This window comes from Bison bison, unplaced genomic scaffold (genome assembly GCF_000754665.1).
Source record: "Bison bison bison isolate TAMUID 2011002044 unplaced genomic scaffold, Bison_UMD1.0 scf7180017864503, whole genome shotgun sequence".
Taxonomy (NCBI): domain Eukaryota; kingdom Metazoa; phylum Chordata; class Mammalia; order Artiodactyla; family Bovidae; genus Bison; species Bison bison.
Genome location: NW_011495061.1, coordinates 490,329 through 506,017, shown reverse-complemented (window position 1 = coordinate 506,017; position 15,689 = coordinate 490,329). Strand labels below are relative to the sequence as shown.

General features: G+C 48.2%; 1 protein-coding gene across 1 annotated transcript in view; it reads right to left on the bottom strand.

Moving 5' to 3' along the window:
• VIPR2 (vasoactive intestinal peptide receptor 2) overlaps nt 1-15,689 on the bottom strand; it is a 112,940-nt gene that overhangs the window by 18,732 nt on the left and 78,519 nt on the right. The window contains exon 5 of the mRNA XM_010829350.1: nt 7,340-7,437. Coding sequence (XP_010827652.1) covers nt 7,340-7,437 — 98 coding nt within the window. The remainder of the gene's footprint in view (nt 1-7,339; nt 7,438-15,689) is intronic.

Sequence of the window (15,689 nt, the reverse complement as noted above, 5' to 3'; positions counted from 1 at the left end):
GTCACCAACCACAGTGATTTTGGAGTCCAAGAAAAGAAAACCTGTCACTGTTTCCCCATCTATTTGTCATCAAGTGATGGGACCGGATGCCATGATCTTAATTTCTTGAATGTTGAGTTTTAAGCCAGCTTTTTCACTCTCCTTTTTCACGTTCATCAAGAGGCTCTTTAGTTCCTCTTCACTTTCTACCATTAGAGTGGTATCATCTGCATATCTGAGGTTGCTGATACTTCTCCTGGCAATCTTGATTCCAGCTCGTGATTCATTCATTCCAGCATTTTGCATGATGTACTCTGCATATGAGTTAAATAAGCAGGGTGACAATCTATAGCCATGATGTACTCCTTTCCCAATTTTGAACCAGCCCATTGTTCCATGTGCATTTCTAACTGCTGCTTCTTGACCTGCATACAGGTTTCTCAGGAGGCAGGTAAGGTGGTCTGGTATTCCCATCTCTTTAAGAATTTTCCACAGTTTGTTGTGGTCCACATAGTCAAAAGCTTTATCATAGTCAATGAAGCAGAAGTAGACATTTTTCTGGAATTCTCTTGCTTTTTCTATGATCCAACAGATGTGGGCAATTTGATGTCTAGTTCCTCTGCCTTTTCTAAATCCAGCTTATACATCTGGAAGTTCTTGGTTCACGTACTGTTGAAGCCTCATTTGAAGGATTTTGAACATTGCCTTGCTAGCATTTGAAATGAGTGAAATTGTGCAGTAGTTTGAACATTCTTTGGCATTTCCTTTCTTTGCGATTGGAATGAAAACTGACCTTTTCCAGTCCTATGGCCATTACTGAATTTTCCACATTTGCTGGCATGTTGATTGCAGCACTTTAAAAGTATCATCTTTTAGGATTTTAAATAGTTCAGCTGGAATTCCATGACCTCCACTAGCTTTGTTTGTAGTACTGACTCCCATGGCTCACTTGACTTCACATTCTAGGAGACGACTCTACACATGGACATCACCAGATTGTCAATAGCAAAATCAGATTGATTATAATCTTTGCAGCTGAAGATGGAAAAGCTCTATACAGTCAGCAAAAACAAGACCTGGAGTTGACTCTGGCTCAGATCATGAGCTCTTTATTGCAAAATTCAGGCTTAAATTGAAGAAAGTAGGGAAAACCACTAGGCCATTCAGGTATGACCTAAATCAAATCCCTTATGATTATACAGTGGAGGTGACGAATAGATTCAAGGGATTAGATCTGGTAGAGTGCCTAAAGAACTATGGACAGAGGTTTGTAACACTGTACAGGAGGGGGTGATCAAAACCACCCCCAAGAAAAAGAAATGCAAGAAGGCCAAATGGTTGTCTGAGGAGGCCTCACAAACAGCTGAAAGAAGAGAAGCTAAAGGCAAGGTAGAAGGGAATGAAATACCCAAGTGAATGCAGAGTTAAAGCCTTCTTAAGTGAGCAATGCAAAGAAATAGAGGAAAACAATAGAATGGGAAGGACTAGAGATCTCTTCAAGAAAACTGGGCATACCAAGGGAACACTTTATGCAAAGATGGGCACAACGAAGGACAGCAAGGAGCTAACAGAAGCAGAAGAGATTAAGAGGCGATGGCAAGAGTACACAGAACTATAGAAAAAAGATCTTAATGACCCAGATACCCATGATGGTGCGGTTACTCACCTATAGCCAGATATCCTGGAGTATGAAATCACGTGGGCCTTAGGAAGCATTACTACAAACTAAGATGACCAATACCAGGAATGAAAAAGGAGGTATCAGTATAGCTCTTACGCACGTGAAAATATAAGAGATATAGATGAAATGAACAGATTCCTTGAAAAATACAGTTTATAATTAACATAAAGAGAAACAGAGAATTTGAATCATCCTATGTCTGTTTTTAAAAAATTGAACCTAAAAATAAAACCTTCCCACATGACAGTCCTCCACCCAGATGGCTTTCCTGGTGAATTCCACAAACGCCACAGAGGAAGCAGCGCCTTATTCAACCTTCACTATCCCACAGAATAGGAAGGAGGGCACTTGCTCATTCACTTGTGGGCCAGCATAACCGTCAGAGCAGAGCCTGATTTTACAAGAAAGGGAGTTATAGATTAAATTCATGAGTGTAGACACAAAAGCCCTAAACAAGACATTAGTAAACTAAACCCAGCTACATAGTAAAAGGATAGTACATAGAAGAACCAAGTAGGAATGAAAGGGAGATTTAATATCAGAAAATCTCCCTATATAATTTTCACATTAAATGAACTTATGAGAAAAAACCACCTACTTATGTCAATATATGCAGAAAAATTATCACAAAATTCATAACCCATTCATGATTAAAAATTCAGAAAACTGGGAATTGAAAGGAGTGTTCTTAATCTGATATAAAGTATCATCAAAATATCTGTAGTGAATTTCCTGCTTTACAGTGAAATACCTAAAGCTCCCCACCAAGACGTGAGCCGCACATGGAAGAATCCAGATGGATTTACCTAATAAGTATAAAATTCATAAATTAAGCAAGGCTGCTGAAGCAAGATTAATACACAGAAATCAATTCCTTTTCTAGAAAGTTAATACACACATATATACAATAGCATAAACAAGGACTTTGGCATGACTATCAAAAGATGTCCAAGATATTTACTCAGAAGACCACAGAAGAGTATTGAAAGAAATTAAGAAAGCCCAAACCAAGGGAAGGAGCTCCTAAAGTCACTGGCTGGGTGATTTAAAATGGTGAAGGTGTCCAGTCTGTCCAAGCTGATCTACAGATTCAATGCAATCCAAAATGAAATCTCATCAATTTTTTTTTAATGGCTACTGACAAACTGATCGATTATGGAAGTGCAGATGACCAACCTCTTCGTAATGAGAAACAAGAGTTGACAGGCGTACATTGCTGGAAATCAGGGCTCGTTATAAGGCACAGTGGTTACAGCCACGCAAAAATGGCAGGGGAGAGAGGAAGGGGCAGACAGGACAGTGCGCAGTCCTGCTGCCGCCGCCGCGGTGCCCTGGCACAGGCTGGCTTTCCAGGCAATAGCCTTGGAGAAGCTGAATACACACACAGAGAAAGCACATGAATCTCAACCCCTACCTCACACCACCCACAAAAACAAACCACCCGTGGATCATAACCCAAACACAAGAGATTAAACAATAAAATTTCTAGATGGTAACAGGCTTAGGAAGCTCTGACCATAATGACAAATAGTCAACAGACTTGATTAAAATGAAGAACTTTCACTGATCAAAAACCTCATCAGGGGAGTATAAAGTTGAACCACAGTGCTGGAGATACAATCTGTAATTCCCAGGGCTGACAAAAGGCTGCACTTCAGAACTCCTAAAAATTAACTTAAAAAAAAAAGAGAGACAGCTGAATAGAAAAATGAGCAAACACTTGAAATGGTACTGCAAAAAAAAAAAAAAATTAAAAAGTTTCCAAACATGATATCATGATCCACCAGGGAAGTGCAAATTAAAAACACAGTTCTATATTATACAGACCCAACTGCATGGCAACAGCTTTTAAAATTGGGATAACAAATGGTGTGGGAGATGGAGTAGAAGGAATCTTCACTCAGCAGGTGTGAGTGTGCAGCACCCGGAGAGAAAGAGTGTGTGCATGGCTATGATCAGGCAAGACGTATGATTATAAAACAGATGGGAATATAAGGGGAGGCGTGCACACACTCACACACCTGAAGAAGTGTCTACATGCGTGCAGGAGACGGCACATGCTGTTCACAGCAGCACTGCCTGTCGTCAAACAGCTGCCCCGAGCTCCATGAACACTGAATGAGTAAGTGAGCTGTGTTATCTTCACACAGGACAACCACACGCAACAACGCGGATCAATCTCCCTGCAAAATGCTGAGTGAGGAGCCCCGAGACTGGGCATTCCTCCCGTAAGTTCTAAAAGAGTCAAATTAGCGCTGCAGTCAGAGCTCTGAGTCGCGATCACCTGCTGGGAAGTGGGAGCTGACGGACAGGCGGTGTCCCAAGCCCGGCTCTGGGGCTGCTCCTGCTGGGCCGCGGCCTGGGCGCTGAGCTCGTGGGGAGATGGGTCTCAGCGTGGGGAGCCCTACCCAGGCCCTGCTGCAGGCTTCACTCAGGAAAGGCTGTTCTCTGTGTAACAGACCACAGGGGCCTCAGTAGTGAGGTGTGCTCTGCGTGTGCAACAGACCCATGGGGCCTCGGTCGTGAAGTCTGTTTCATGCGTGTAACACGCCCACAGGGTCTCAGTCACGAAGTCTGTTCCACATGTGTAACACGCCCGCAGGGCCTCAGTCGTGAAGTCTGTCCCACATGTGTGACACGCCTGCAGGGCCTCGGTCGTGAAGCCTGTTCTGCGTGTAGCACGCCCGCAGGGCCTCAGTCGTGAAGTCTGTTCTGTGTGTGTAACATGACTCAGTAATGAAGCCTGTTCTGTGTGTGTAACACGCCCACAGGGCCTCAGTAGTGAAGTCTGTTCCACATGTGTGACACACCCGCAGGGCCTCGGTCGTGAAGCCTGTTCTGTGTGTGTAACACGCCCGCAGGGCCTCAGTAGTGAAGCCTGTTCTGTGTGTGTAACATGACTCAGTAGTGAAGCCTATTCTGCGTGTGTAACACGTCCGCAGGGCCTCAGTCGTGAAGTCTGTTCCCTGTGTTTGGCACGCCCATGACTGTGTGAACAGATTCCTGAAGGTGAATGGGGTGCATGTGGCTGTGGATCCGACCCTGCCATCCCCTGTTCAGCAGCAGGGCCTCCTTCTCAAGTTGCTACAACTGGGATCAAGAGCACTCACCTGGTGGAGGTGTTGTAAGGACCAAATTATAAATAACGACCCTGATGAAACGCACAGCACGGGCTGGAGCAATCACTGCAGCTGCTCCTGGGCCCGTGAGTAAAGGCCCGTGAGCACATGCTGGACCCCGGGACGCGGTCAGGAGCACAGCGACCGACCGCCCACGACTCCCGCGCAGAGCTGGGCCCTGCGCCGGCTCCCAAGTCTGCACGCCCCGGGACGAACGAGACGCTCCCTCTCTGTCTGCAAAGTAAGGTCGTGGTGGCTCGGTCCTTTCTCAGCCTCTGGGCTGTTTTGGAGAACAAATGTTTGGTGACCGCAAAGAAGTCTGTTTCTTGGGTGTGGTGACCAAGACAATGGGGCGTGTTATTTTTATAACGTGGGTTTTAGACTCAGCTGTCTCACAGCTCTCTGGGGGTGGCGTGACCAGGCGGACAGAAACCCAGACGGAAGGCGGAGCCCAGCCTGCAGCTGTTCCTCACTGAGCCAGCGGCGCAGTGACTGCCACTGCAGGAGTGTGCTGCCCGTAACCAAGCATCTTCTCCTGCAGAGAAGATGGTGTTTGATATGCATAAAGCCACCTGAGATCCTCCTCACGGGTCATGACCGTACTTGCAATAGTTAAATAGGCCGTGAAGGACAAACCCGAGGGAGACTGTTGATGTCAGTGTTAGTCGCTCAGTCGTGTCCGATTCTTCGTGACCCCACGGACTGTAGACCGCCAGGCTCCTCTGTCCATGGAATTCTCCGGGCAAGAAAATCAGAGTGGATAACCATGCCTTTCTCCAGGGGAATGTTCCTGACCCAGGGATCGAATTTTACCAGCTGAGCCACCATGGAAGCCCCATACTGATATCAAGTATATGGTTTGCTCGAGATAGGAGCTCTGAGTTTTTTCTCATTCAAGTTACCCTGTGCCAGCTTACCTCCTTAAATTTTTTTTTCTGTATTAACAATTTCTATATTTTAAAATGTACAGTTAAATATAGAAGATAGCATAGCAAATAGTAATAATATTATATCAGTTTCTTAAAAGAGTTTTTTATCATATACAACGACAGGTCTTCCCTACACTTTTCAAAGTGCAGTTCTGGATTAAAGGCACTGCCTCATTCTTCTTGAGAATGATCAGCCACCTGTCACACCTGAGATGCCTGAACGGAGAGAAGCACCAGCCAACAGCTGCTGGGATCTCGTCTACACGCTCCGTTGCCTCCACTCGCTCATTTTCTTCCAAGAATGGATCTCCTAATTTTTAAAATTCTCCATTTGCTATGCCACTGATGTTATCTGAAGGCTGACCGACACCTGATCTACATTTTAGCAGAGAGAAAGAAGACGTGGTGTGTGGAGGAAAAGGAAAAGGAGGGAGTCTTGCCAAGAGAGCACCCACACGGGGCTGGAGGCCTGGAGGCGGTGGGCCGCCCACGTCTCAGCCGACGGAATCTGAGCTCTGACCACCTACTGTCTGACAAAGGTGCCCAGAAGGTCTGCACAGTGTCCCCGAAATCAGGCGCGTGTGGGCCCCCGACCCTGAACAACTCCTCACAGTCTACGCCGTGACGACACCATTTCCCTCTGTGTCAGGGCCAGTCCCAATTCCTGCCAGACGTCTTTAACAACCCGCGGCTTCTGCCTTTACCAGCCTCCAACCCCTTCTCCTCCCCGGAACCCTCTCAGGTTTACCTGAATCTGTGTCTCCCAAGTTGCAATTCCTAAGACCCCCAAATAAAGCTCTTTGTTGTCTACAGATTATTTTTTGACAGGTGATCAACACCCTTTAAAATAAGCTGGAGAGCACCCATTTTACTAAGGCTAGTGATGCTTAAGACATGGATTTAACCTGAAAGTAAAAGCTTTTCTCAGGTGGAAGCGCCTACACCTCCTTGACACCCCACCAGCAGCCACAAGGCGTCTGGCGTTAGCTCCAGAGACAGTGGGGGTCCGGGCGCAGGGGAGGAGCAGGCTGAGTAGGGAGCGCCCCCTACCCGCGGCGTGGGTCCGTCAGCCTGTGTACTTCACAGACGCACAGAGAGAAGGCAGTCTGCTCCGCATCACGCCGCCGCTACGAGACCGGCCCGGATTTGAACCTGTCCTCCTGAACACATGACACGGTCTCTCAACAGAGCGCCCCCACAGCTTCAACCCGGGCGGTGTTCTGAGCGGGGAGGGGAAGGCCAGGCTGCGTCTGTTTTCAAAGCGTGGCATCAGTAGGGGCTTCACTGGCGGCTCAGCTGGTAAAAAATTTTGCCTGCAACGCAGATGACTCAGGTTCCATCCCTGGGTCAGGAACATTGCCCTGGAGAAGGGCATGGTTACTCACTCTGATTTTCTTGCCTGGAGAATTCCAGCACTTGAACTGCATTCTTGTCCACGGTCAGCATTGTCTCCTCAAATGAGACGTGCAGATCTCAGCGTCAGCATCCTACTGTACCTTCCAAGGGAGTCTGGCCGGCTCGGCACAGAGGAGGGCGGGGGCGTGGTCTCTGCCCCCCTCACGGGCTGAGACAGCTCAGATGGATGCTTTCCCATCTTGTTTTTGGCAGAATCACTCATTTCTGCTGCTTACCTGAAGAGGCAAAGAATTATGCTTCCTGTTGTAAGGGAGATCAGAGACACGCTGTAGCCCAGGGTGTAAATGGCCTTCACCAGAATGTAGAACGTGATCTGAAAGAGAAGGAGATGCGTCCGTGAGCCGCAGCGGGGCCCTCCTCCTCGGGAGGGGCTGGGGGGCTGCTGCTGCTGGCATGACGGAGCAGTAATGTCCTGGAGCTCCACCTCCGCCCTGAGCCAGAAACGACACTCAACGCCCACCTGTTCCCTTCCATGGCACCGTGAACCACTTGGCCTGGTCTCCATAAGGCAAACCTGTCTGGAGGGTGCCAGCTGGGGAACCTCAGGAAGCCAGGACGGTGGGCGGCACCTTTGGAGGTAAGCACCAGGCCTGCCCAGAGCAGTCAGCCCTCCAGACGCAGGGACCCATCTCTGCAGCTCGTGCTCGCCTCTGGGGGGAGAAGCCCACCCCGGTGGGTGCTGCGCCCAGCCCATGGTCTTCCCCGAGGTCACCCTGCCCACGGAAATAGCCACTTTCAAGCAGAACCGGGCGGGTCTGACCCGGGAAGACCAGCCTGAGGCAGGATCCTGCCTCCATGGCGCGTGGCTCCCGGCTCCCACAGCGGACCCCTGGTGTGATCTGGGTTAAGTGAATGGGACGGCAGAGGTAAGCGTGAGAGAAACGGCAGACCCTGCCTCCAGCGACCCCGAGGCCCACGGGTCAGCGTGTGTGGGATGGTCACTCTTTGTGGCCTCGAGCTGCAAGGGAGGAAGCAGGGACGCACTGGCCTTCACAGCATCCTTGGAAACCCGCACTGGAGGTCTGCCCCCTTGTCGCCCTGACGCGGGGTCACAGGCAGGACGGGCCTGTTCGGAGCAGCTGCCACCGTGTCATCTGCAGTTACAGTGCGGGCGGGACCGTTGGAAAATGACATATTTCAAGCCCACGGAAAGCACAGAAAACGAAGTGATGAGCACACACACTTGCAAACAGACCCCAGAAGCGAAGCCACAGCTGAGTAAAACCAGGGGGCGCCCGGGACCCTCCCCAGGCGTGAGGCCCGCAGTGTACCTATAACACACGCGGTCTGTTCTCGGGCCTTGGCGGGGTCGCGGGCGGTCTCCTCTCCTGTAGCCGCCTCCCTGCTGCTCGTCCTCCGCGCCCCATCGCGCTGTTTGCAGTTGCCCCGCCTCCTTTATTATTGTTCAGTCTCTGCTGCGTTTTCCCTTCTCCGCCTTTTTCTCACGTTTCCTGACTCTCAGTGCCCCCTCTGCTTTCTGCGTCCCCGGAAGCACACTCCTCAGGCTCGTCTGATGGGTCTGTGGCCGTGGACCCATCAGGCTTGTTTTCTGGACCGTCTCTTCCCCCTGCGTTTCTGAGCGCACTCTGTGCTGGATCCCGAGAGTCCCAGGCGCGGGCAGAGGCCGCGTCCGCGCGGTCTGCGGTGGGCAGCCTGTCTCAGACTCTCAGCGGCTGGGTGCTTTCCGGGCTCACCGCAGCTGCCTGGCTGGGGATGGCCCTCTGTCCACGGTGCCTGGGTGGCGGGGTCTGTCCCTCCTGCTGGGGCTCCGATCACAGTGACACTGCCGCTCATCCCAGGACCCTCCACGGCCTGCCCCCTCACCCCTCTGCGGTGTCCTGGCAGTTTCTTTGGACTTTTCTTCCCTGTTCCAGAAATTTCTTTTCATCTGTAACTGATTTTGCTCTTCGATGAATCTACTTGAGTTTCATTTTAAAACTGAAGTGTAATTGATTTACAGTGTTGTCTTGGTTTCAGATGTACTGCACGATGACTCAGTTACACACACATGTTCGTTTCCTTTATAGGTTATTACAGAATACTGGGCATGATTCCCCTGTTGTCTGTTTTACAGACAGTAGTGTGTGTCTTAGTTCCAAGCCTCCCCCCGTCTGCTTTGTTAACCATGTTCGCCTTCTGTGTCTGTAAGTCCATTTCTGTTTCGTAAATAAGTCCATCTGTATCATATTTTACATTTCACATACAATTAATACCACGTGACTTTCGTCTTTTCTGACTTCACTTAGTATGATCATCTCCAGGCGCCTCCGTGTTGCTGCAAATGGCATTATTCCATGCTCTCTGAGTGGCGTTCCACTGTACGTATGCACCACCTCTTCTTAATCCGTTCACCCACCGGTGGACAAACGTGTTTCCATGCCCTGGCTACTGGAGACGGTGCTGTGATGAACACTGGGATGAATGTTTCTTTTCTAGTCAGAATTTTCTCCGCATACATGCCCAGGAGTGGGATTGCTGGATCATATGGTAGCTCTATTTTGGCTTTTAAAGGAACCTCCACAGTGTTCTCCATTGTGGCCGCACCGACTTACACTCCCACCAACAATGTAGGAGGGTTGCTTTTTCCCCACACTCTCTTCAGCATTTATTTTTTGTAGAATTTTTAATGATGGCCATTCTAACCAGGGTGAAGTGATGCCTCGTTGCACTTTTGATTTCCATTTCCTTACTAATTAGCGATGTTGAGCGTGTTTTCATGTGCCTGTTGACCACCCGTATGTCTTCTTTGGAGAAATGCCTAGGTCTCCTGCTCATTTTTTTATTGGGTTGTTTGTCTTACTGTTTTTGGGTTGCATGAAGTATTTGTATATTTTGGAAAGTAAGCCTATGTCAGTCTCATCGTTTGCAAATATTCTCTCCCAGCCGTAGGTCATCTTTTCACTTGGTTTATGCTTTCATTCACTGTGCAGAAGCTTATAAGCTCAAGCTCCACTTGTTTATTTTTACTTTTGCTTCTATTGCCTTGGAAGACTGATCTAAGAAAACGCTGCAATGATTTATGTCAGAATGTTTTGCCTATGTTCTCTTCTAGGAGTTTCATAGCATCCTGCCTCATATTTAAGTCTTTAAGTCATTTTGAGTTGATTCTTGTATATAGTATGAGGGAGTGTTCTAACTTCATGATTTATATGCAGCTGTCCAGTTTTCCCAATCCCACTTGCTGAAGAGACTGTTTTTTCTCTGTTGTATATCCTTGTCTCCTTTGTTGAAGATTAATTGGCCATCGATGTGTGGGTCTATTTCAGACTCTCTGCCCTGTCTCATTGATCCATGTGTCTGTCTTTGTGCCAATACCATGCTGTTTTGATTACTGTAGCTTTGTGGTATTGTCTGAAGTCTGGGATGGTTATGCCTCAAGCTTTGTTCTTATTCTTCAATACTGCTTTGGCAATTCTGGGCCATTCATGGCTCTATATAATTTTTAGGGTTATTTGTTCTAGTTCTGTGAAAAATGTCACGGGTAATTTGATAGGGATTGCATTAAATCTGTATATTGCTTTGTGCAGTATGGTCACTTTAATGATAATTTTCCAATCCAAGAGCATGTGGTTTCTTTCCATCTTTAAAATAATGTTCACTTCCTTCGTTAGTGTTTCACAGTTTTCAGCGTGTGAGTCTTTCACCTTCTGGGTCGGTCTTTGTTGCTGTTCAGTCTCTAAGTCATGAATGACTCTTTGCGGCCCCATGGACTGCAGCACACCAGGCTTCCCTGTCCTTCACCATCTCCTGGAGTTTGCTCAAAGTCATGTCCATTAAGTCAGCGATGCCATCCAACCATCTCATCCTCTGTCATCCCCTTCTCCTCTTGTCTTCAATCTTTCCCAGCACCAGGGTCTCTTCCAATGAGTCAGCTCTTTGTATCAGGTGGCCAAAGTATTGGAGCTTCAGCTTTAGAACCAATCCTTCCAGTGAATATTCAGAGTTGATTTCCTTTAGTATTGATGGTTTTAACTCCTTGGTGTCCAAGGGACTCTCATGAGTCTTCTCCAACACCACAGTTTGAAAGCATCAATTCTTTGGCACTCTGCCTTCTTTATAGTCAACTCTCACATCCATACAAGACTACTGGAAAAACCATAGCTTTGACCGTATGGGCCTTTAATACACTGTGTAGGTTTGCCATAGCTTTTCTTCCAAGGAGCAAGTGTCTTTTCATTTCATGGCTGCAGTCAATTTCTGCAGTGATTTTGAAGGGCAAGAAAAGAAAATCTGTCACTGTTTCCATTGTTTTCCCATCTATTTGCCAGGAAGTGATGGAACCAGACACCAGGATCTTAGGTTTTGAATGCTGAGTTTTAAGCCAGCTTCTTCACTCCCCTCTTTCACCCTCATCAGGAGGCTCCTTAGTTCTTCTTCACTTTCTGCCATTAGAGTGGTGTCATCCGCATACCTGAGCTGTTGACATTTCTCCTGGCAATCTTGATTCCAGCTTGTGATTTATCCAGCACAGCATTTTGCATGATGTACTCTGCCTAGAAGTTAAATAAGCAGAGTGACAATACACAACCTTGACATACTCCTTTCCCAATGTGGAACCAGGCTGTTGTTCCCTGTCCGGTTCTAACTGTTGCTTCTTGTCCTGCATACAGGTTTCTCAGGAGGCAGTAAGGTGGTCTGGTATTCCCATCTCTTTAAGAATACTCCACAGTTTGCTGTGATCCTCAGAGTCAAAGGCTTTAGTGTAGTCAATGAAGCAGAAGTAGATTTTTTAGAAGAATTCCCTTGCAGTTTCTATGATCCAGCATATGTTTGCAATTTGATCTTTTGTTCCTCTGTCTTTTCTAAATCCAGTTAGTACATCCAGAAGCTCTCAGTTTACATACTGCTGGTTAGTCTTATTCCTCAATATTTTTTTTTTGATGTAATTTTAAAGAGGTCATTTAAAAAATTTCTCTTTCTGATATCAATATTTCATCGTTAGCATAAAGGAATGCAATAGATCTGTATACTTTGCTTTTCATTATTTTAGTTCTATTTTTTCCCCCTCAGAGCAGGTCCTTTTTGGAATATCTTGTCTTTGGTTATTTTCAATTTCCTCTTAAAAAAAAAAACATTTTAAAATGAACTTATTTGTATTCCGTGCTTGATGAATCCACTGTCTCCAATGCTGGGGATATGACTTCACTGTGTGTGACCTGCTGACTGGTTCACAGTGCTTTCTTCTTTGCGTGCATGCTAAGCCACCTAGTCGTGTCCGACTCTGTGCAGCCCTATGGACTGTAGCTGCCAAACTCCTCTGTCCATGGGATTTCCCAGGTGAGAATATGGGGGTGAGTTGTCATGCTTTCTTCCAGGGGATCTTGCCAACCCAGGGGTCGAACCCGTGTCTCTTCTCTCCTGCGTTGGCAGGTGGGCTCTTCACCACTGGTGCCGCCTGGGAAGCTGCTTTGTGCAGTTTGTACATTTAGGCGTGAGCTCATCTTTGGGGTTGGTTTACGGGAATGTGGGAGGCCTGGGCAAGGATTTCCTTCCGGGAGAACCTGTGTTTGCATCTGCCAGGCCCCTCAGTGCTGCTGGTCAGGAGGGCTCTGCCTGCATGTCTCAGCTCAGAGTCTCCTTAGTGAGCAGCATAACAAGAAACCACCCTGCAGGAAGGCACAGCTGGGGTGACAGATCCCGGGGAAGACGGGCATCCAGGAAGGAGGACAGCCCAACAGCGAAGCTGGCAAAGGAATCCTATGGGGAGCCCGAGTCCACTAGGATCAACCAAGTCCAGTGGAAATAATAAGATAACTTTTTTTGTTTACAAAATTGGTGATAACTAAAAGAATATGAAAGTGCTGGTGAGGGTGTTCGCTAAATCACATCCATTTCCAGTGAAAATGCACATCAGCACATTTCAGGGAGAGCTGTTTGACAACATAATTAAAAACATCCTCTTCATACTTCACATCCTTTAACCAAGAATTTGAGATTGGCACCCAGATTTGTTTCGTTAAAGTAGTAAGATATTAGAAACAACCTAAGCTATGAACTAAACTCAGCATATTTATAAAACAGAATATCACACTCCCTTAACAATCTTGTTTTTGAAGGATGTTGACTGACTTCAGAAAATGTTCATGATATATGATACTTTGTAAAACAGAAGAAGCCGGGTGTACATTAGGTACAATGGCAACGTTGAAGTAAACACATGAGCGCCGGGAAGGCATGGGGGTGGGGACTGCCCACGCCTTCCTCCTGGAGGGCCCCTCCCTGTTCACACTGCCGCACCGTGCAGTAAGAGGAGTAGAAACAGGAACGGTTGCACGCTAACCACACGCACAGCAGAGGCTGCTCGGAGGTCGGTAATGGGCCGCCAGTCTTCAGTTCCCAGCAAAACTACCGGCAAGCTCCCAAGGGAGAAAATACCTATTTTCTGTCATCTGTAACACCTATAAAGAAAGACAGTGAAGTCGCTCAGTCGTGTCTGACTCTTTGCGACCCCATAGACTGTAGCCTACTAGGCTCCTCCATCCATGGGATTTTCCAGGCAAGAGTACTGGAGTGGGGGTGCCATTTCCTTCTCCAGAGGATCTTCCTGACCCACGGATCGAACCCAGGTCTCCCGCATTGTAGGCAGATGCTCTACCATCTGAGCCACCTTTTAACACCTATAATCTGCACCGCAAACCTCATGAAACAGAGCTGAGCACAAATACTTGGGGGAAATGCAACGAGTCCAGTGCTCACCCCCCTTCTAATACCTCTGAAATTAGAAGGCCTTGCTCCCCTTCAGGGTGAGGGACCCATCTAAACGCTCCTTTGTAGTAATTTCTTGATACAGAAAAGATTCATTCTACATGACTGGCTGAATTTAATATTCATCTGTGACACAGTCAGGATAATAGGATGACACCCTTTCCAAACTCATTCTTATGAACTGTGAATTTATAGAAGTCTTACAACTAGACATCTAGTCTAGTGATGTATGAAAAGGATGTTTTTAATTATATTGTCAGTTAGGACTTGTTTTCCTGAAGCCAATGAAAGGTGATAAAAGAACATGTAGGATACTCTGCAGTTCTTAACTCTTTTCTTTGTAACCCTTTGGGCATCCACTAAGCTTGTGGTCTGTGAAAAGTCAGCTCAGAGAATACACTACTTAGCTGATGTTTGATTGCATGGGGTTTGGAGTCAGACAGGCCACGTCTGGCTACACTGTTGATGAGCCTGGTAGTCTCTGCCAGCTTCTGTCTGCACACACGGCCTTTGCAGACCCTTTCAAGTGTTCAGAATTGTGTATCACCCTAACCTGCGCACTGCACACGTTTGGACCCTTGTGGTGTCATGGGCAAAAAGCCACGGAGGGCATCTGCTGCAGGTTTTGCTGTTTTCCCTGCAGTCCCAGTAAGCTTTTCACTGTCGCCTAGCAGAAAACCTTTACGTGTGACCTGCAACGGTGTTTATGCAATTTTATGCACAAGTTTATGCAATTGAGTTTCAGACTTGACATCACATCCCCTAATCTTGACCAGGGCATCTTAGGGAGGAAGGTGACCTCTGGGGCTTTCTCTGAGGCTTCTCCAAGGGGTGTTGGAGTGAATATTGGGGTGAACAGAGAAAACTCATTAAAAACAGCAGATGAGCCTTGCACACAAGAGCCGTGGCCTGAGCCGTCCTGTGAAGTGACCGCTCTGTTCCCCTCCATGGGCAGACGTTGCTCACCGTCTCAGGGCATCTCTCGGAGGACCGGTGAGGGGGTCAGGCTGGCCCGGCTGTGGTTCTGCTGCTGACCGTGTCCAGCACGGGGCCCCTTGGGCCCGAGGGAGGCGGGACTGCTGTCCGTCAGCATGTGGGTCAGAGGCCACTTTACCCTGAACCGTTAAAACCCTGTCATCCCGAAACAAGGGCGCAAACCTAAAAACCCAGTCAGGCAGCTAATTCAGCCACAGCCCTCGGTCAAGCGGCTGCTCCGCTTTGTTTTCCCTCTGCTGAATGGATGGAGTGCACGTGCTTCTGAAACAAGGGAAGGCCTGAGTTCTGGCTGCCAGTACCGCCCTGGAACAAAGTGACCTCGCCTGGCACAGAGTGGGCGCCAGGGGCCGGGGACCCCCGCATCTCCACCAGTGATGTGACTCAGCCCAGGGAGCCCGGGAGGGCAGGCGGGTCCCTGCTGGGTCAGAGCCAGGGCCCCTCCCGAGTCAGGGTCCCGGTCCCTCCGCTGGAGCATCTCCTAGTGTGCAGACAGTAGGAAGGGAGGCCTCAATGCATCCCATTCGTATTCAATGCTGTATTGTTCTTTTCCCAGAGAGCCCTCAGATTCGCGAAGCTTGAGGCCTACAGGATGATTCCTGGGAGTGGAGAGGGGGGAGAACTTTGCTGGGGGCACCTGATCTTGAGGGGCTGAAGCTGCAAAGATGACTATCAGGGAACAGAAAGGTCAGTCCCAGTGCGGCCGAGGTGCCCCACAGCGGGACACCCAAGGGCAGGTGGGGGCCACGTTTCCAGGGCCTCAGCATGAGCAGTACACATGTCTGCACGACTCGACCAGGGGAGATGCTCCAGTGGTCACATGAAACAGGCACGAGTGTGAGACTTCGATTTACTTGGGAAAACGCT